Source organism: Vulpes vulpes, chromosome 4, assembly GCF_048418805.1.
Source record: "Vulpes vulpes isolate BD-2025 chromosome 4, VulVul3, whole genome shotgun sequence".
Classification (NCBI taxonomy): domain Eukaryota; kingdom Metazoa; phylum Chordata; class Mammalia; order Carnivora; family Canidae; genus Vulpes; species Vulpes vulpes.
This window is the reverse complement of record NC_132783.1, coordinates 81,212,916-81,234,732: the sequence shown is the minus strand read 5'-3', so window position 1 is coordinate 81,234,732 and position 21,817 is coordinate 81,212,916. Positions and strand designations below refer to the sequence as shown.

Below are 21,817 nucleotides of genomic sequence, written 5' to 3'. Positions count from 1 at the left end.
TATGGAGGAGGAGACCAAGGACCAGAGAGGTTAAGAAATTTGCTCAAGGCCACAGAGCCACACACTAAGTAGAAGAGCCAGGATTCTGAGCCAGGCAGTCTGGTTTGAGACTCACGCTGACCTCTCCATACGCTTCACCAGCCACAGGAATGATGGTGTACCTTAACATGTTCATAAACTTTAGGTGGCTGTGTGAAAGGAAGGCAGGACAGTGGTCTGGGTTTGCAAAATGAAGCTGCAGTGAGAGAGGAAAGGAGGTCTTTTCTAGTTCTAACAATTAATTATTCTGTTCCCAATATGGGCTATTGATGTCCTGAAAAGAAAGTCCCAGAGAACATATAGACACTTGCTGTATTTCTTAGAAAAAAAGGGAAGCTGGGGCTTAGCTAACTTTCTGGACTTTGTCTAAAAGTCCTGGGAAAATCCAAAGACCAGTTGCCCCATGGGCCTGGAAGCTTCCACCCACCCACCCAATCCCCTTACACTGGCTTGTTTGGACTTGAACGGATCTGCAAAGCTTTCAAAGCCAGCCATCCCCTCAGCCAAAATTTCTATGAAACGATCTGGTTCCCGCTCCTGGTCCCCGGACCCCCCAGGATACATCTTGCCTCAGTGCTCAGGGCTCAAGTCCAGAGCCATAGCATCTAATACCACTTTGGATTTCATGCACAGGAGCCCGATTCCTGGTGGGACCTGGGCCAAGGGGAGAGGGATAGGGGACTCTAACCCTCTGAAAGACACGTAGGATGCTGACCAGTACACTCCAGGCAGGGAGCTTTCTAGGCAGCCATGGAAGCCAGCCCATAGTGGAAAGGGAGTGGCCAACCCCCAGGGTGGGAGGAATTCAAACCAGAAGGCAGGCACTCTCTGTCATCATGTTCCGGAGAAGTATGTGCACTGGTGGGCAATTCACAGGCCTCTGAGGTCCCTTCCAACCTGAAGATTGTCATTCTAAATGTGAGTTGAATAACCAAGGGTCTTGCAATTAATACTTTGGAACCAGGGCTACAAAGAGGTGGCCCTGGGCTCAGGAGAGAACAGGCCTTTCTAGTAGGTGCCATCCGAGGCTGAGGGCTGCATGGTGGGGGTTGAGCATCTGTCCAGCAAAGGGTGGCGGAGAGACAGGCAGGGGAAGTGGACACAGAGGACTGCTGAGGGCCCTTCCAGTCTGAAATCCCTAAGATGCCGTGAATCCCAACCCTTCATTGGCCACTTCTTCTCTGCCACTAGGAGAGCCATCAGTGGGAAGCCTCCAGAGCAGACTGGTACTGGCCCTGGCACTTGGTCTCAAAATTCAGTTCCCCTGCCTGAGTCCTGAGGCCCGTGTCTGCCCCAGAGCAGCCTGGGGGGAGTCAGTATAAGGATCCCAGAGGCTCTCATCTGCCTGCCTTTTAACTCCTTTTCATTAACATTAAAACAGTAGCACTGTCAATAAAACCTAAAAATGCTGTGTGTAATAGGACAGAGCCTCTCAGAACGGTGGCTACACAGAGCCAGGGCACCTCCACCTGCATAGTGTCTTCCCATACAGGTAAGGACCGGTGTAAGAGGCACCGACCCCAACAGCCAGCACTGCTGCCAGCCTCTGGGCACCTCTGGGTGAAGGGCCCCTGGTTCAAGATATTTTCCTTGTCAGAAAACAGTCCCCATACATATACAAATCAGGGATGGCTTTAATGAGGACAGCTGGCCCCACGGCACACAAGACAAGGGCCTGCACAAAGGTATGTGGCAAGCCTGCCAACCACATGTCCCTTTTGGCACCCTACTGTCCCTCCAACCTCCACTGGTGGCCCCAGGCATGGGAAGCCTGCCTGGGAAGACACAGACACAGCAGATGCCCAAGGACACAGCGGGTGGGGGCGGAGGCAGGACCCACTCACCATCTTCAGGCTCGTAGGGGATCCAGCTGTGCTTGGCATTCTGGTGGATGTAGTAGGAGTTGCGCTTGGCACACTGCTGGGCCCGGAAGTCCTCGTAGGGCCCCGGACACTCCTCGCTGTTGCACACCTGGTATTGGAACATGGGCCCGGAACACAGGCGGCCTCCGTAGGCTGGGCTGGGGCAGGCACAGAGAGACCAGTGACTTGCTGGAAGGCTGGGGAGGGCCAGGCTTCCCTCATGGCCGCTTGGGGGCAGCTCAGCCTTTTAGAGGAACATAAAGAGGCTCTTCTAACTTATAAACTAGAGAGGGACCCCCATGGTGGGGGCTGCTGTGCACACAGTCCTTCTAGATTCCTCTTGCTCCACCCACCCCTTGGACATATGTCACCTGTCCCACCGTGTGTGCGTGTGTGTGGAGGGGAGAGGGGGAGAGCCGAGAAACAGGGCAGGCGGGGGACGAGTGGTGTCAGGGACAAGGATGACTAAGTCACTCCGATGGGGCTGGAAGAGAAAGCAGTCTTATTCATCTTTGCGAACGCTTTCAACCACCGCACAGGGCCTGGCATACTGTAGGCACTCAAAACGTGCCTCAACAATTCTGATTTGCATCCGCTTCTGCTTCACGTCATAATAAACTAAGGAGGGGTAAAGAGAGATGCAGATCTGGAGCGAGAAGGCCCCCGCTGGATCTGCCCCCAAGCCCTGCCTATGCAGATCTCAGGTAGGTCATTTAGTCTTGCTGAGCCTTATTTTCCCCTTTAAAGGTGACACCGGGATACCTCTTCCCTTACCTACCTCCTGGTGTGTCTGTGAAGAATAAATAAAAAAAGGTATTTAAAGCAATCTGTATTCTCTTCTCCATTAGGGAGAGGACTGGGTGGGATTATGGATGCAAACTATCGAAGCACAGGCTCCCGGTACTCTGCTCCCAGACCCGGGAGCATCTCATGGGTGTGTGCGCTGAAGTGCTCAGCGTCCCACCTGGCATGGACAGCGAGCTCGATCCACGCTAACAATTACAACAGCAGCTGCCATTCATTAGCGCTAAATCTGGCCTGGGCAGAGCGCTGAAAGTACACATATTATTTCACTTAAGCCTCATAAAATAAAAAATTCTTATTACAGAGGAGTTTGCTGGATGGCAGCTTTGATCAAGAGGAGAGCCATCCGTCTTGACTGGAAGGTGGCTTACTCAGAGTGGGCCCCACTGGGCCCTTCTCCAGCCCAGGCTGTCACACTCCCAACAGGTGGAAGTTATAGGGCCGTGCATTTGGGCTCATGTCTATAAAAGGTCAGCACAGCCAGTGGACAAAGGAACGGCCTGCTCCAAGTGGTGGTGAGCTTCCCATCCCTGGAGGTAAACAACAGAGGATGGAGGGCCCCTGCTGAGGATGCAAAGGAGGGCAGCCACTACCAAGGCACAGCATCCAAGGGCCCTGCTGTTCTGTAGAGGCTGGGCACCCCTGGTTCCTGGAGCCCACTGACCCACCCGGCCACCCCACCAGCCCCCATCTAGCCTGAGGCTATTCTGACCAGGTCACTTCAGCCTGAGAGAGGGAGACCACAGCCAGCTGGCACTTGCAAGTTTCAAAACCATAGGAGGGGATAAAAGGAGAGAAACAGATGCTCCCCCAGAATGCTGGGGGAATGTGAGTGGGGCAGTGAAAGGCAGGATTTGATGTCAGAAAGAGGGAAGTAGGGGCACCTGGGTGGCTCAGTGGTTGAGCATCTGCCTTCAGCTCAGGGCATGATCCCGGGGTCCTGGGATCAAGTCCCACATCGGGCTCCCTGCATGGAGCCTGCTTCTCCCTCTGCCTCTGTCTCTGCCTCTCTGTCTCTCATGAATAAATTTTTTTCTTTTAAAAAGGTAAGTTAAGAAAAAATTAATGGAAATTCTGCTCCATGTGGTAAGAAAACAAACATGACTACTAAGCATTTAGATCAAGGTTTTCTCAAAGCTCGGCCAGAGGATCAGGGTCATGGGCAGACGCGTTAAATTAGCAGAGTCCCGGGCCCACTCAGAATCTTCTGCGCATGAGGGTTGGAGAATCACTGGTTCAGACCTATTCTCGGATGCCCCGCCTGATGGGCCATGTCAGGCCTGGGTGGAAGTGATCCAGCCCCACCTCCCAACAATTCGGGGTTCTCACCCTTAGAATACAAACCCAGCTTCAGGGCCGTTGTCTCTAGTGTCCAGCCTCCTTCCCCCATGGCTTCCTCTCCCAGCTCCTCAGGCCTAGGGAATGGGGGGGTCCCCTGCCCTGCCCACCTCAGCCAAGAGCACTCACGGGGGATTGTCACAGCTCCGGCTGCGGGATCGAACCCCGCCCCCACACGACCGTGAACATGACCCGAACTTGGTCCAGGAGCTCCAGCCTCCATCCTGGCCGTAAGTCAGCTCCAGCGATTTCCAGATGCAGTGACCCTTGAAGCACCACTGGGATGGAGCAGAGGGAACGAGGTTACCCGAGGGCCACTGCCGCCCAGCCTGCTATGGAGATGCCCCGACTGTGCACATGGCACAGCTGGTGGGCACCACAGCTGAGTCCAGAGGGAGGGACACTAAGAGTACAAGCCTCAAGGTTTCGCGGAAGCCACCTCTACCCTGAGCTGAGTGACCTTCAGCAAAGGGTCCCCCTTTCTGAGCCTATCCCTCCACTGTACAATGTGGTGCTAGCACACCTGCCCACGGGGCTGCTGGGAGTCCCCAAGGAGATCATGCTTGGCACACACGGCCCTCCAAACTGGCAGCCAATGACGGCACTAACTGCAGTTATTTGGTTTACCCCTCCTGGAGGGAAAAAAGAGCTGATGGGGGGTAGAAGACACAATCTTCCCATGCCATCTAGAGTCGATATCTTGGCTCTGTACCTCGAAATCCCCATCCAGGGGCCACAGGCAGGCGTGTCTGTGGGAGGCAAGCCCTAGCCCCACAGGGGGGTCTATCCACGCATAAATGGAGGGAGTATATGAATGGAATCCACAAGGCCAGGGTTTGAATCCCAGCTCAGCCATTACTAGCTGTGTGCGGCTTTGGCATAATGTCACCTTGCTGGGCCTGTTTGCTCACCTGTTAAATAGGACTGTTCTAAGAACTGGAAGCAAGAACACCTACAAAGGCCTTAGCTCAGGGCCAGGCACCAAGGCAGGCTCAACCCAAGTAACTCCCTTCCCTTCTCCTGCAGGGCATCATGTAAGAAATACAGCAAAGCTCCGTGGGTCTTATTTAAGAGGTGACTGAGTGGATCTCAGCCCTGGAGACTTTTAAAACTCTAGATGCCTTGACTTCATCTCAGACCAACTGAGTCATAATCTCTAGGGGGAGGGATTTTTTTAAAAAGCAGCAGTACTGGCAGCCCGGCTGGCTCAATGGTTTAGCACCGCCTTCAGCCCAGGGCCTGATCCTGGGGACCTGGGATCGAGTCCCATGTCAAGCTCCCTGCATGGAGCCTGCTTTTCCCTCTGCCTCTCTCTGTGTCTCTCATGAATAAATAAATAAAATCTTTAAAAAAAATTAAAGCAGCAGTACTATACATACCATAAAATTCACTCAGGTCAAGTGTGCAAGTCAATGACTTTTCACAATTTACAGCATTGTGCAACTGTCATCACATCTAATTTTAGAGCATTTCCATCACCCCAAAGAGATCTCTCGTGCCCATCTGCAGTCACTCCCTGCCCTGGGGCGGTAGGGGCTTTTAAAGTTCCCCAGATGGTTCCAAAATGCAGCCAAAACTGCGAGCCATGAATTAATTGTCATGTAAAATGTGACGGAAGGACCTGGAACTCTGGAAATAACCTGAAGCAGGTATACCGAGTTGTCCAGGATAAGAGCCCGCCAGATGTAGAGCCTACTGGGCCCTGTGCAAGGCCGTGGGAAGCCCCATCCATCTGTGAAGGAGCAGCGCCCCCACATGTGTTGAGTGGATGAAGCCTCGCAGGGGCAGAGGGCAGGGGGCAGGGACAGAGGGCAGGGGCAGAGGGCAGGGGGCAAGGACAGGGGGCAAGCTGGGGGCAGGGGACAGGGACAGGCAGGTCCCACGACTGGGCTCAGAGCTGATGCTGAGTAAGCCTCGAGCCTCACAACGCCCTGCTTCTTCCCAGAGCTCTCTGCTCTGACATGACTTCAGAACTCTGAGGAATGGAAAGGCCACTTGGTCAGGGGTCAGCGGGACCTGGAGGAGTGCTCTGAATGGCCCAAGGGCACCACAGAGGTCAGGCTCGGGGCTAGCAATAGAGCAGAGGTGGGTTACAGACCCCAGGTCAGGGCTCTCACACCCGGCTATGAGGCCCCCCTGACAAATGAAGCCCTGGCACCCACACACACTCCGGGGGGAAACGCACAACAGCAAATATGCGAAAGCGTGTGTCTGGGGCAGGGGAGGCAACAGGTGTGGATGTGGGAGAAACAGCACAGCAGGCCAGGGAGGGCAGGCAGGACACCTGGGGTCTTCCTTCACCCCTTCTTTGACTCCACAAGTTCCTTCACCTGCCTGGGCCTCATTCTTCTCATCTGTAAAATGGGAATAGGCCTTCCTGCCAGATGGGCTAGGAGATCATGCCAAGCTCTGCAAATGGAGGAAGCAAGGGATTGTGGTATGGGAGAGAGGGTGCAAACATATGAGATTATGGGGGGACTCTGCACACCAGCTGCACACACGGCTGGGGGACACAGGCTCCCTGGGGGCCTGCACAGTCCTGCTGCAGCCCCGGGCCCACAGGTACCTGGCCGGGTGCACACTCGGTCCCGTCCAAGGGGGGCCCCTTCTTGGTCTTGCAGAAGTACGGGTTGTCAGGGTGGCTGCACCATAGCTGCTTACAGGGCTCGAAGGTCTGGAACTGTGTGGTAAGAGGAAAGTGGTCACTGGGCACAATTCGTCCAGAGGGAGAGAGAGGAAGATGTGGATACTGGGGCCAGGACATGGTGGGGGGAGGCAAGAGGGTCCACACCCTCAAGCTGGACCCCACTCCAAGTCCCCGTGGCCTCCAGGGACCCCTCCTCTCTCCAGCAGGGCACCAAGAAGGGGCAGGCCACTGCCCACACACCCCCTGTTGCTTCCCCAGGCCCTCCTCCCTCCCTGAGTCTGCAGAAGAAACTGTGCCACTGGGCAGGGACCAGGTTGGAGGCTCTGGGGATGCCTGGGCCGGCTAATGCCCCTCGAGCCCAGTGCACATCAGGGCCCTCAAGGGGCTGCCGATTTAGCCCAGACTCCAATGCACCCAGGTAAGGTCAGGACCCCCACCCCACTCTGGTCTCCCCAGGCTGTGCCAGAGCTTGGTGACCTCCTGTCTCACACTGTCCAGGAGAGCTCCAGGTTGTTCTCTCTCCTATCATCCCCCGCCAGCCAGACCAGTGTCCTACAGATACAGCCTCGGGCATTGAAATCCCACATCCCAAGCTGTTTCTCCAGCTCCAGCTCAGAAACTATGTGTCCCAGCATGGCTTGGGCAGTAGGAAGGTGACCGTACACTGGCACTCCTGGTCCTGCAGATCTGAGGAGGGGGCTGCATTCCTGAATGGGAGGTTTGAAGCACTCGAGTCCCCAAGGCCTGACCCTTCAGAAAGACCCATGACCCTGGATGTGAGCCTGTGCCTGGGACCTGTGAGGTCCTCTCCTGGGGGTCTCGAGCCCACCCCCAGCGCCAGGCTCTCCCCTGCCCTGTCCTGCAGGGCAAGGAAGGGCTATGCTCCCTTGGATCTGTCTCCTAGGCATGGGGTAGGAGGAGCATGCAATTGACCCCCTGGAGAGAGAATATGGGAGGACACAAGAGATTTCCACTAGGGTGACAAATCAGTCCAAAACATCCTGTCAGATCCCTGAAGAGCAGATAGGGGTAACTATTCCTCCATTGGGCCAGAGCCCAGCACCTGACAGAGGGACCACCAGGCAGATAAGCTCCCCAGGAAGCAGTCCAGCCAGGATCCCATCAGCCACCTGCCCTCTCTCTTCTACTCTGTTCCATCTTTCCCAGGACTAAAGCATCCTCCAGCCACTGCATACACCTGCCTCCAAAGGTGGGACTGGGTGGGGCAGGTATGCAGCAGAAGGTGGCAGGGCTGGGCTCTGGTCATCCGGCATTCCCCCATGGCAGGTGGCATCAGGCTGTGAGCCCATCACCAGGCCACCCGGCCAGCTGGGAGGAAGGAGCTCTGTGGATGCCCAGCCTGGGTCACAGAAGGACATGGCCCTGGCACCCCAGCAGGCAGAGGCTGCTGGGAACTCACCGCAGAACAGGTGTGGTATCCAGAGCCGAAGTCAAAGCGGCATTGCTCGTCCATCGAGTAGTCAATGCCCGGCAGCTCTGGGGGCCGGGGCCAAGCAGGCGCAAAAGGGTCATCGAGGAGGCAGTCGTAGGAGCTGCAGGTGGAGACAAGAAGGAGAGCCAGGCTGAGGCAGGGGTTCCCATGCTTCTCTTTTTCCAGAGCTGGGGGTTTAAGGAGCAAAGATGGCCTGCAGGAATCAGCCCCTGCTACCCTCTGCTAGGAGCTGTGTCTTCCTGGGAGGAAGGGATGGTTCCCGGAGGGCTCACTGCACTAAGGGAAGGAAAGTCAGCCTGCCACGCAGGACATACTCTGGGGGCCCTGGCTGGCTGCCGCATGATGCTAGTGACAGTGTCTCTGCCACACCTGCCCCCATCCAAATCCACTCTGCACCCATTCTTGGCCTTGAGATCCAGAGTCTAAAGCTTATCCTGGGCCTCAACATCCCTGGAGACCCAGGAGCCAAGCAGCAAAGCTGGGAGCTGAGCATGTGTCAGGGACAGGGTGGTACTGGAGAGAAGATGGCTGGGAGTGGGGGATGGAGTGGCAGGCTGCATGCTCCCCTGTCCCCAGCCCGGAGCCGGAGGTGACCTACGGGAGGTAGCGGCTGAGCTCCACTTTGCTGCAGCGGGACCAGTGGAAACGGTGGAAGGCAGCCTGCACCAGGGGTGCCATGACGCTGCCCAGGCTGGTCTCGTCTGCACAGCCATTCCCCTGACCGTCGTGCTCCATGCCGAGCCTAGAGGGCGGGGGTGGGGTACAGAAGGGAGCTGGAGTCACGCCAGGGAGCCCGTCCCTGTGAAAACAGGCAGGTGGGCCAGCAATAGGACAGCATGCACCGACCAGGCTTCTGACTGTTCCTCGGGGCCTCAGTTTCCCCACCATGCAGGAGGAAGGACCACCCCTCTGAGTGGATGCTGAGGCCCCACCCTGCTTCCCAGGAGGGCTGGTTCCATTCTGCCCTCCTGCCCCCTCCTCCTTCCCACCCACATCCTCAGTTTCCAAGGCCAGCTCAAGCCCCACTCCCAGCCCAGACACCCTCCCTGGCCACCCTGACCCAAGGGCTGACCTCCCACAGCAGGGGCCACCTATTAACAACGAGCACGTCATACACGTCTCCCCACCAGGCCCAAGGCCTGCAGGTGCAAGGACCAGGTCTCGTTTAGTCCAATTCAACCTCATTTACTGAGTGTGTCCACGCGCCAACTTTTAAGCCTTTCCGAGACCCTGAGGTACGGAGCACAGAGCTTTGTGTATGGTACGCACCCACCCCGTGACAAAGTTCAAATTGTAACATCTGTTTCTTATCATTAATATTTAATGTCAAAGCCCAGAGGTTGTAAATTCTCAAATACTCCCAGGTGGCCGCATCTGGCCTTGACCACCAGACAGACGCACAGACCTCTAAGGCTGTCCTGGTCTCTCCACAGAAGGCTCTGCTCTGCGAGGAGTGGACACCACCCTCACCCCCCCCCATCCCCACCTGCCACACACAGGAGGACAAACTCCTGACTCTGAAGTATGTGGAACCAGGGGCTTCCGGGAAAGGAAGGGACCCCTGAGGGGTCCCGTATGTCAGCCTCCACGTTGTAGAGGAGGAAGCTGGGGGACCCCTGAGGGACAGAGCTAGCATGAGGTCCACAGGGGCCTCCTGCGCTGACAGAGCTGGCGAGGACAGCAGGTGGCAGGCTCCCTCTGGGCTGGCCCACCCCACTCCTTCCCGGGTCCTTCCCCCTGCAGGAAAGAGCCCTCACTGTGTGTGTGCACACATGCTGGGGGCCCGGGAGTGCGACCCTCGGTTCTGCCCAGGGAGCAGACGAGGCCAGGAGGCATGACTGCAGCCTGTGCACATCACCAAAGGACAACCTGGATGACTGTGGCTCACTTGCTTTCTCCGGGAACGTAGCCCCCCGGCCTATTCCTCCCTACAGTCCATTCCTACAACACGGCCTGGCACACAGTAGGTGCTCAAGGAATAGTGGTTGAATGAATGGATGGATGTGTTCTAAACAAAATCCAGGCCCAAAGATCAAGCACGCCAGCTGCCAGCCTGGCCCGAGGCCCAAGCCCATGAGCGCCTATCTCCGATGGGTGCAGGCCAGTGCTCCAGCGTGTCCTGAGCAGTGGTGTGGGCTGGAACGGCTCTCGCAAGGGCCTCAGGTTGTGGATTGGAGGAGGGACAGAGGTCACCCAGGGAACAGACCACCTCCTCTGATGGGACGCTGCACCAACCTGCCCAAAGGCAGGGCCACATCAGGTTCTCCATGGCCCTGGGATTTGGGGGCTGGGACGGGGGCCTGATCTGGGTTTAAGCCCCTCACACCCACAGGACTCCTTGGAGTTCCCAGCACGGCCCACCCTCCTGGGTGCCGCTTGCACACACTTACACATGGCCAGTCTCGTGGGCCACCACAAAGGCTGAGGAGAAGCCATCCTCGTGGTTGAGGGTACAGCTTCTCAGGGGGTGGCACATGCCAGTCACAGGCGCATACCCTGCCAGGGAGAGAGGGCACAGAGAGGTCACAGGAAGGTGAAGCAGGACTCAACAAGGTCTGTGTCCAGCAAGCCACCGTTGGGACATACTGATGTGGTCACTGCCAGAGAGGGCTTGGAGAAGAAGGATCTTTGCAAAGTCCACCCCCCTCCCAAGAGTAGAGCAACCTGAGCCCAAGGCTCCCACATCCTAACGCTTTTCAGCTCCCCTCGGGGCCTCTGCAGTTTCTATGCTTGTCAGCCTTTCCTCTAATCAAGACAGTGAGACTTCTAGATGCCCCAAGCCTGCGCACCGCCAACTTCCACGCCGCAACCCCCCAGCCAGCCAGTCAGTTGGTCAACAAACACACTCCATTCACAGCCACTCATGGGCTCAACCAAGACAGCAGGGACCAGAATGAGGACCCATTCACTTCCCCTGGTCCCCAAGAAACCAATTCAAGCTTGGCCACCTGTCTGGCCAGGTCCCATCTCCAGAGTCCCATGACTCTGTTGACAGAGGCCCTTGCCCCTCAAACCTCCTTGGAGTGGCTCCAGAGAGCCCAGCCCCGGACCTCGGCCTCTGCCTGCAGCTGCTCACCCCCGGCCACAGCTAATACAGTACCTTGCATACCTGAGGGCCCGAAGTCCTGCCGGGTGAGGAAGACGACATGGTCATGGTGCTCTGCGTGGCTGGGGTCCTGGCGCTGCTGAGAGTGTGCCCAGCGACACACCTGCTCCAGGCTGCGAGAGGGGTTCCCACGCTCGATCAGGCTCAGAGACTGGGGGCCAAGAACATCAACAGAGGGGTGATCGCCAGAGCCGCCAGACCATAGGGGGCACCCGCCACTCCCCTCCCACTGGCAGAGGACACTGAGGCGCAAGGGTCCCTGGGTCCTCAATAGTCCTGACTCCAGCCCTCCAGCACACAGCCCTCCCACTTTAGGGAGAGGTCACGCTCCAGGCCCTGTGCCAGGACACCTGAAGCCTGAGACCTCAACACGCATTCTCTCTCTCATCCCTCAACTGACTTGCTGAGCACTTCTATGCTTTACCACCGTCTCAGGTAATCCTCACAAAAGCCCCTGAAGGCAAGTCCTGTTGCTACCCCATTTCAGGGAAAAGAAGAGTCTAAGATTGCAGAGCCCAGGGCTGCAGCATCCAACCAGAGCAGCACTTGTCTCAGCCACTGCCCCACCCTGAGCCCATCTCCACCTGGATTCCTCAAGGAGAGGGCTCTCCAGCTGCAAGGTTGCACAGGATGGTCCACTTACTAGTTTGGAGGGAATCTCCCAGTTCTTACTTAACATCCCCAAATGCCTCTTCCCTGAAGCCTTGGTTATAATGGTCTCAGGGTTCTGATCGTGGAAACAAAATGCTTCCTGAACGCTAACCAACCCCACGCCATCCCACAGCCAGTGCAATGCATCGGCCCCAAACTCCTTCTTCCTCCAACCCCTGCCTGTTGGTGAGGAAGGGTTACCTGTCGGTACCCGACCATGATCAAGCGGACCAGCGCGATGTTTATGTGGGTGCCCAGAGACTCATCATGGTAAATCTCATCCACCTGCAAGGAGGAAAGAGCATGTGCTTTTAGGGGAAGCAAATGTGTGTTAAGAGCCTACCACACAGCAGGTCTGAGCCAAGCACCAGGGAATGACCATGCTATCTGGATTCATCCTCAACATGGCCTTAGCAAGGCAGCCATTCTTATCCCTACTGAACCGATGAAGAAACTGAGGCAGGGAGGCAAAAAAGGCCTTCCCAGGGCACACAGCTAAGAAGCTGCAGAGTTAGGATTCAAATCCTGGCCCAGCTGGCTCCACCTACGCACTCTCTCCATGAAGCCAAGCATGAGGGGACCTGGCCTCAAACTCAGCCCTCTAAGATTCATCTTTCCACGGCTTGGACGAGTCATTCCACAAATGTCATCTGGTCCCAACTGCTCATCTTCACATCCCCGTGTACCTCTCCAGTTGCCACTGGAATCATCTGGCCGATGCCCCTGGCGCTGCTCTGTGGTGCCCAGGGAACTTTTCCAGGACAAATCCAAGGGACAGCACCCAAGGGCCTTAGAAATGCAGAGTCTCAGGCCCACCTCCCAAGTCAAAGTCTGCAATATGACCACAAGCCCCAGTGATTCTCAGCCATGGTCAAGTTTGAGGAGGATGGCATTGGAGAACTCCCTTCTCTCACAGGCCCAGGAACTGTGGGGCAATGCCACACACAGCCCACCAAAGAATGCTGTCCTCCCCACCCCCCTAATCAGGAGACCCCAGAAGAGATTCCATGACAGATGGATAAACCTCTGCCTATCCACACCCAAGGACAGGGAGCTCACCCCCACCCCCAAGAGCCCATCTCCTGAGGATGCCCCTTGAATAAGTCCAGCTTTTACAAAAGGTTTTATTTATGTATTAGAGAGAGAGAGAGAGAAAGAGCATGAGCACAATCAGGGGGAGGGGCAAAGAGAGAGAGAGGGAGAAGCAGGCTTCCCACTGAGCAGGGAGCTTGATTGACCAGGGCTCCATCCCAGGACTCTGGGATCATGACCTGAGCCAAAGGCAGATGCTTAACCGACTGAGCCACCCAGGTGCTCCTCAGCTTTTTTGTTTTAACTAACTTATTTTCTGAATATAAAACATTTCACCCTATAAACTTTGAAGAGTCTAAAAAAGGTGAAAGAAAAAAATCTACCATCAGCCAGATCGATGTATGATAACCACAGTTAGCGCGCTGCTTGCCATGTGTGTGTATGTGCATTGGGCTCATTTCACAAAACAGCAATCATACCAAATATACTGTTTACATGTTGCTCGTCTCATGAAACATTATTCAGTATGTTTAAAAGCATCATCTGCGATGTCTGCACGTGATGGGCCACAACTTATATAACTAATTGCCTAGTTGGCCATAACCCCAGAGAGGAGTGGCTTGCTCAGCAAGTCAGCATCAGCACACAGCAATGGTTACGTAATGCAGCTACTGGGGCCAGGGTCCTGGGTTCAAATCCCACCTCTGCCCTGGATGCCGGGTGGCTCGAGGCACATTAGGCAACTCCTGAGGACCTCTGTTTCTGTTTCTGTAGAATGGGGATCGTCGTGGCTGTCATAGCGCTGGCATGTGGACATCTCATGCCAACTCAACATCTGGGAACGATGAGTGGGCCACACAAACAGAGAGGCAGAAGTGGATCCCAGCCTCTGACTCCTACCCACACGTCCTTCCCTGGCTGGATGGAGTTTCATACATGGCCCTCTTCTCACCGCTTCCGTCTCTCTGTGCCCCTCAGCCCATGAGCAAAGAAACCAGCCTACAACCCACAAAGGGACCGCTGTCTACCAAATGGAGAGAAGCAGTGCTGCCAACCCTATATATGAGACTCCCACAGGGAGAGGAAAGCCAGGAGGCGACCGGAGGCCTGCTCCTGGGCCAGCCAAAGACAGAGCAGGCTGGGCAGCAGAGCTTGGCAGCAGAAGCCGTGTGCACCACAGAGCCCCCACCCACTCCCCCAGAACTGGAAGCTGCCCCAAGTCATGAGCATGCAGACTTTAGAGCAGCCTGTGTCAGGCTTCCTTCCACCAGGGCCTACCTGGCACCCATGTCTGGAGCCAACTGAGACCAAAGTCCACAGCAGGCCCCCCGACACCCCAGCATAGGGAATGACAGAAAGTCCAATGGGCAGTGACACTTCCTTCCACCCTCCTCGCCTCCACAGCCAACATCACAGGGGCAGTAGTGCCCAAACGTGTAAGGAGATGATGTCCTTCTCAATCTACGTGCCCCTGACTTATCCCAGGAGAACTGTGGTGGAGGCGGGGGCGGGGGGGCACATGTGGTGGGGGACCAATCGGCCACACGTACATTTCCTCCCCAACAGAATTCCAACCTAAGAATTCTTTGCTATTCTGCTGAATTAATAATCAGCCTATAACAGAATTTTACTCTTAAATAACCTTCACATTTCAGCCCCTCCAACTCAGAACGTGGCCGTCCTTCTCCATGGGTTACAGTCAACGTCTCAGACCTCCCTGATGTGTCCTGTACACATGCAGACCAAAGACGGGGTGATAAGCAAGGCATGGTCTACACAGCCACATCTGCGCCCCACATGGACACATGTAAACCCACCACCTGCCCCGGGGCAGGGAAAGAGAGCTGTCCCTGGAATGCTTGGGTGGAGGCATCTGCAGGCCGCTGGGCATTTGGAAATTCTCAGGCCCGTCGTCTTCCTGCCCTGTCTCTCTCCAAAGCGGGCCAGGCAGATTGCTGCCGGAATCCGGCCATACCCTTCATTACTGTCCCCACATTCAGCAGGTCAAACCCACCCACCAAAACCTCCAGTGACTTCTGCTCCAACAGCTGGCATCTTCAGCCCAAGACACTGGGAGGTACTCACGGAGGGACGGAGGAGGAGGCCACTGCCTCTCTGAACAGGAGGGAGAATCAGAGCCCGAGCGTCCAACACTGATGAGGAGGGAGTGGGACCTCCTGATGCCACCTCCCACTCCCGGGGAACTGGCCTAAATGCAATATGGAGCAAGCAGTAAGGGACACGCCATCTGGAGGGACCTTGCTCAGCACAGCACAGGACTCTGAAATAATCTGGAGGCCAAATGCTTCAGGTGACTGGTGTACCCAGACCCCAGGGGTTGGGGGAAAGGGAGATGGTGTACACATGGGTGGGAAGGGTCAGGGAGGGCTTGCTGGAAGTCATGGGCCCTTTACAGGAGATGGACAGAGGTTCAGAGCAAGAGAGAGAAAAGTAGGAGTCATGTGGAGGCATCAAGAGAGCCCTGAGGCCTGTGGGAATCAGGGCAACTGAGGCCAGCCCCTCATGTGATGGGGAATTTCTTCCCAGCCTGTGCTTGTACACTTTCAGCAACATGTAAGCGCAGCCTGTTAGAAAATTCTGGGTGCCATAAGCCCCATTCGACCTTCCCACCTGCCTCCTCTGCTGGCCTCAAGTCTCTCTGGTCCCACTGAGCACAGCTGCTCCATTCCTGGGGAGAGATGGGAGCCACGGTCTCGGGGGATCTTCTCTCCGTGGCTCATGTCAGCCAAAGAGAAAACCTTCCAGGCGGCAAAGGAGGGGATGGGCCACTTGCCAAGGAAGGGCCATCTGTTAGGAGTAGGTTTTCAACAGTGACAAGGGGAGACACTGAAGTAATACCATCAGAGCACCCAGATAAAGAACCCGTCTGCCCACGATCCTGGCCCAGCAGACCAGCTTTCAAGAACCATGATGAAAGACGACATTATCAAGGAAACGGAACCTGAGACAGTTACAGACCCCACCAAAGGGTTTGCAGCCAGGGAAGATGGAAAGTGATTCCCAAAAGGTGGCCCAAGGCGCAAGAGTGGATGAATAGCTCTGAGGGGTGATAGGAGCACCATTCAGCAGTGAGTGACAGTCTAGTCTTTTTCTTTTACTACATAAGGGTGATAAAAAAAAAAATAAAGTAATTCTATTTTATGACTTTACTCCATAATTTTAAAAAAAGGTGGGAAAAAAATAATAAATAAATAAATAAGATTAAATAAAATAAAGGTGGGGTTGGCCCTGCCATTCCACATCTCTGGGGCCCTGGCACGCTCTTTTGCACACACCCCTACAACCCCCAGCCCTTGAGGAGGACCTCAGGGCTTTGATTCAGCTGAAGCTGTCCTGACCGTGCGCACAGGCCAAAGAGGTGGCTGGACAGGGTTCCCATGTCCACCCAGAACTGCAGAAGCCGCCTGACACAGGTTCTGGCCACAGCCACCAGCTGGTGCTGGAACCACAGCCAGGAGGTGCAGCTACCTGAGAGGCCCAAAACCCCTGGAACACACACACAGGAGGCCCCCTGACCAGCTCCAGTCTAGCTGTGCACTCAAGGACTGGCTCTGTCAGCCACTGACCCTCACAGCTGTCTCCCAAATGCCAGAGGTAAGGCCAGTGCGCCAGCTCTGGGGGGACCAGGAACCGCTTCCCGTGCTTGTGACGGCAGCAAGACACACCCATGGGGCAGAAAAGAACACTGGTCTGGTCTCCTTGCTTCCCCACCTCGGCCAGCCAAGTTCAACATGATCTGCCAAGACCCCCAGGTTAGGGTTCCACCTCACGTGTTGGCTTGGGATGCCCACTGGGTATGTGCTAGAAAAACAAGCAAAGGTCAGGACTCTCTCTCTCTCTGGCCAAGGGGAGACAAAATAGAAGAAGGGAGAAGCTACGTGATAATGCAGCAGAAGCTAGAAACCCCTAGGGTTGGAGGAAGAGCTGCTATTCACTGAACACCTACGACATGCCAGGCACCATGCTGAGGGCTTGCACACGACCTCTTTTCAACCTTATGGAGAGAGGAATTGTTCCCCTTTCACAGGTAAGAAAGCCAGGGCTCAGGGAGGGTAAGTAACTTGCCTGTGGCCAGCTAGCTGGAAAGTGGGAGGGCTCAGTTTAAATTCAGATCTTTGTGACTCTTGGCCATTACACCCAGCTGCTTTCCAGAACCAGCCCCTGTGGCAGGCTGGCTGGAGTGGGCTTTCTCTGGCCTGGGAGAGAAGGTAGGAAAATGGGTTTCCACATCCAGTAAACAGCAACACAGCCAGCCAGGGAGTCGTTGCAAGAGCTCCTTCTCTGTTTTCCTGTAACCCTGCATGGGCAGGCCCCTGGGGGCCTTGTGGTCAAGCCCGGGCAGCAAAAAGAAGGGAAAGAGCGTCTAATGGGGTGGGAGCTCTGAATCTGTTTTCCTGTCCAAAGGGAGGGTCAGACTCTGGGTGGCTACAGCAGAAATGCCAGGCCTCTGTCTACGGCTGGAGGGCAGAGCTAGGCCCCTGGGGAGCCCATGGGAGGGCAGCTGGCAGCCTTCTCTTCTGGACCAGGCCAAGATGGGCTTCTCCTTGTCAGTGTGGAGACAGGGTCCAGCCGAGAATGCTCCCTCGCCAGCCCCGAGTTCCTATACTGCTAGGGAACCCTGCTCCCGAGAGCTCTGGGACAGCATGTCCCCCTGCTTGCTCAGCCAGGTTGAGGCAGGTCCCAAACAGGGAGGGGCCGTGCTGGGAAAGCATGACCCCGAGGTCTCTAGCCCATCCCCTGTGCAGGAGAGGGCATGAACTGCTTCTCAAGGGCTGGTGCGGCCACAGCCCCTGCCCGCCCCATGGAACCTCCCAGCAACCTGACCGGAAGGAAGTACTATCCCAACTTTTCTTCTTAATTAGTATACTTTGATTTTAGAATAGCTTCAGATTTGTGGAAAATCTGCAACCATAGTCCAGAGAATTCCCCTGTTTCCCCTATGATTAACATCTGCCATGACCACGGTACCTTTGTCACAACTGCTGAACCAACAGAACATATTATGATTAACCAAAACCCATATCTGTTTCAGATCTCCCCCATCTTCTCCTAATATCCTTTGTTTTTGCTCTGAGAACACATCCAGGGCACCAGGTTACATTTGGCCATTGCATCTCCTTGGGCTGCTCCAGATTGTTCCTCCTCTCTGACAGTTCCTCAGACTTTTCCCGGGTTTTGATGACCCAAACAGTTTCGAGGAATACCGGTGAGGGGTTTTGCAGACTGTCCTTCTGTTGGGTACATCTGATATTTGTCTCCTGATTAGATGGGGCGGGGCGGGGGGGGGGGTGCAGCGCACAGGCATAGGGGAGGAAGGTCACAGAGGTGAAGTGCCACCTTCCCCACATGATGTCAAGGGCACCTGGTGCCAACAGGACCCGTCCCTGACGAGGCTGACCTTCGATCGCCTGCTGGGACAGTGTCCGCCCCCATGCCGTGCTCTTCAGAACAAAGTCACTGTGCACAGCCCAGCAAAACAGCTTTTAAGAACCATGATGCAGGAGCAGAGGTAAAACTCACCTCCTGGAGGACAGAGTACATCAGTTATTTAGAGTTCTTCTCCTCCTATCTGCTTATTTATTCTGTCATTTATCAGTATGAACCCGTGATATAATTAGGTTATAATATAAGATGGGTTATATATAATTCGATGCCACATTATTTATTTTGTTGCTCAAACTGAAATTGTCCCAGCTTTGGCCACCAGGAGCTCTCTCAGGTGGCCTGTGTCCCTTTGAACACACTCTCGCTGTTGACTCTGGGGTGTTTTTTTGTTTGTTTGTTGAGCCCCTCCTTACGTTCTGGCACTACAGGGTCTTCATCCTGGACATTCTCGCTCGGGTCTAAGAGTCAGCCATTCTTCAAAGGTGCTCCAAGCAGGATGGCACATGACCCGTCTTCCTAACAGGGGACAAGCAGGCCCACAGCGACAGTGGAGCCTGCATGAGCTCAGCAGCCAGGTTCAGAGCTCATGTCCAGCCTCTGCTCATGCACCTTCCCTGGTCACGTATGACCTCTGAGGCCAAACAGAACAGAGACAGCACTGCTTGAAGGAGAGACCTGGCCACAATCACCTGTCCTGCTCTTTCTCAGTCCCAGACCCTGGGACTAGCCCTTTGTCTCCCAGTCCTGGACCTTCCAACCAGAGGGCACACAGCGACTCTGCAGACCAAGTGCTCCAACAAGCTCTGCATTGCATGTATCTGAGATGCTCCTCTTCCCCCGTTTGGATTCGCAGCGGGTCAGGTGGCAGTTACAGCATGTTGTCACCATTCATGCAAGCAAAAATCTCATGTTATTCCTGGTGGCTTCAAAGGCCACCATAACCCCTTGACATTGCTGGCGGTCAGCCACTTTAGGAGCTATCTGAAAAAGGAATGCAAATCCTGGTTGCCTGAAAACCTCCATTGCCACCTTCCAGTAAAATCAAGAAGGCACCCACATGAAAGCTCGCAGAACAGGTCCTGGCTTGCAGGAAATCCCAATGATAAGAGTGGGGCACTCCTGCGGCATCGCCCATCCTCCAGATGGCATAGGAGACAATGCTGTGCAGAGAAGCACACACTTTGGTGGCTCTGTGCTGAAAGTGACTTGGACAAGGAATACTCTGAACGGAAGACGTTAAGGGAATACCTTACTTTCTCACACTATCCTACCTACGTATGTACGCAAGTAACATATGATACTTGCGTATCTAAGTCCCAATTATATATGTCCCAAGTAACATATGATACTTGCAAATCTAAATCCCAATTAAGTGAAAAAAGCTTTTCCAGTGAGTACAAATAAAACTCTAAGTGATAAGAAAACATCATTATCAGAGTTTAAAGGGTAGCACTTTTTCTGTTGTTGGGTTTTGTTTTGTTTTGTTTTGTTTTAAGATTTATTTACTTATTTGAGAGAGAGAGAGAGAGAGCACGCACATGCACGAGGGGGTGCAGAGGGAGAGAGAGAATCCTGAAGCAGATTCCCTCCACTGAGCACGGAGCCCAACACGGGGCTCAATCACAGAACCCCAAAACCCTGACCTCAGCCTAAATCAAGAGTCAGCCACTTAACCAACTGAGCCATCCAGACACCCCCACTTTTTCTGTTTCTTAGATACATAAAATAATAGAACATCTGATAATCGATAGGTTCAATTTTGATGATATATGGCAAGTATATGTCCACATATAATGTGTGAACTCTGGATGTGTGCACCTGATTTGGTGTGGCACATGTGGTACATGTATCTACACACACACACACACACACACACACACACACACACATCTGTGTTATACATACAGATGAGTAGATGTGTGCGCATGTACACACACGTGCGTGGAAACATGCACCCTATCTGTGCTGTGTGCACGGTGTGGGGGTGTACATCAGTAATACTCTGTGGCCTGCAGCCCAGAAACCCTGCCACCCCCAGCCCCCAGCATAGGACTGACCTATGCAGTAGCCAGAGCCGGGCCCCGGTTTCCACCAGACTGGGATGCTGAGCCCTGACCCAGGCGCTGCTCTCACTCCCACAACACGTGGGCAGGCCCTGCCTCTGAGGTCACCAGAGAGATCTTGGAGGCTGAGACTGCTCTCCGAGTGGTGGGAGGAATGCATTGAGTTTTCTGATTCTTTTCTCCTCCTCTCCTGGCTCAGCTGCTCCATCTTCTCCCCACAAGTTCATGACCATGGCCCTATATTTCAAAGGGCTGGGTGCAGGCTGTAAGTGGCTCTTCCAGCTGTCTCAGAACAGCATGCCCCTTCAAGGCTCCCAGAGCCCATAGGGTGGCCTGAGTGGTTCTCTGGCCATCCAGGCACTTGGCCCACCTCACGGCCAGGCCACTTGTACGGGGTGGTTCCAGAGCACACAAGGATGGACCACCAGCCCAACAGAGGCCCTTTCACGGGCCCTCAATGCTCAGCACTTAGGCCCCACGACTTGTCTCCACAAGGCAGCAGCCTTTCTGACCGAGGTTGGCCTGTCTGAGTGTAAAGAGAGGCCCCATGGAGGCCTGGAAAGGCCTGAACTGCCCATGACCTCACCCGGCTGAGCCCAACTCTCCATCCGAGTGTAGACAAACAAACCTTGCAGAGAAGCCTGCGGACAGAAGGTGAGGCAAATGTTAAGCATTTGGAACAGGGCCTGGAACATGTATGTGTGCAATCTCTTGGTTGGTTTAGAACTTTTGCTTCCCACTTTGGGAGCTGAGGAGAGGTCTGGGAGATCAGCCCAGGAATAGGATTTCAGGAGTGTGACCTCCTGTATGACAACTGAGATGCCTGGCATGAAAGGGCTCTGTCGACCATACGGCTCTCACCACCGTGAGGGATACTCATTATTACTATGTCTTCCCTGCCAAGAACCCCAGCATCCCTGCTTCTGTGGAGCACTCTTCTCTTCCTAGGGGATCTACTCCGAAAACGCAAATGGCAGCATATGGGAACTGGGGCGAACAGGGGAGCACAGGGCCCCTGCCCATCAGGACCACTCCGGCTGCGGGCACCCCGTATGCCACAGGATAATGAGCAGCAACCCTAGGCTCCTTGGGGGTGTCAGAAACATCCCACCCCCTCCTACTGGGATAACCAAAAAATATCTCCAAATCTTTCCCAGGGGCCCCTGGGAGGCAAAACTGCCCCTGTTAAGAACCACCACCACAAGGTAAGAAGATTTTGCGTTTAGTTTTGGGGGCCTCGAGTGCCCTAAAAAGCAGCAGAAGGTTTTTAGAAGAGAGACAGGAGAAGAGAACGGATTAACAAGAGAGGGAGGGGGAGGATTTGTGTCCTTCCAATGAGCAGGGAGGATGAGCTGCTCCAGAGGCTTACATATCCCCGAACGGAAAAGGTCTGGAGAAGCAATCCTCTGTCAGCAC

The 21,817-nt window shown here is 54.9% G+C and overlaps 1 protein-coding gene across 2 annotated transcripts in view; it reads right to left on the bottom strand.

The window, feature by feature from the left end:
- ADAMTS14 (ADAM metallopeptidase with thrombospondin type 1 motif 14) overlaps positions 1–21,817 on the bottom strand; it is a 77,647-nt gene that overhangs the window by 18,841 nt on the left and 36,989 nt on the right. The window contains exons 5-12 of one of the 2 annotated variants that reach the window (XM_072756231.1): positions 12,102–12,185; positions 11,253–11,400; positions 10,534–10,639; positions 8,742–8,885; positions 8,111–8,243; positions 6,610–6,723; positions 4,173–4,321; positions 1,884–2,059 (exon numbers count right to left, since the gene is read on the bottom strand). In XM_072756231.1, the coding sequence (XP_072612332.1) occupies positions 1,884–2,059; positions 4,173–4,321; positions 6,610–6,723; positions 8,111–8,243; positions 8,742–8,885; positions 10,534–10,639; positions 11,253–11,400; positions 12,102–12,185 (1,054 nt within the window). Of the gene's footprint in view, positions 1–1,883; positions 2,060–4,172; positions 4,322–6,609; positions 6,724–8,110; positions 8,244–8,741; positions 8,886–10,533; positions 10,640–11,243; positions 11,401–12,101; positions 12,186–21,817 lie in introns of both variants that reach the window. The other variant, XM_072756230.1, reaches the window with a different exon arrangement.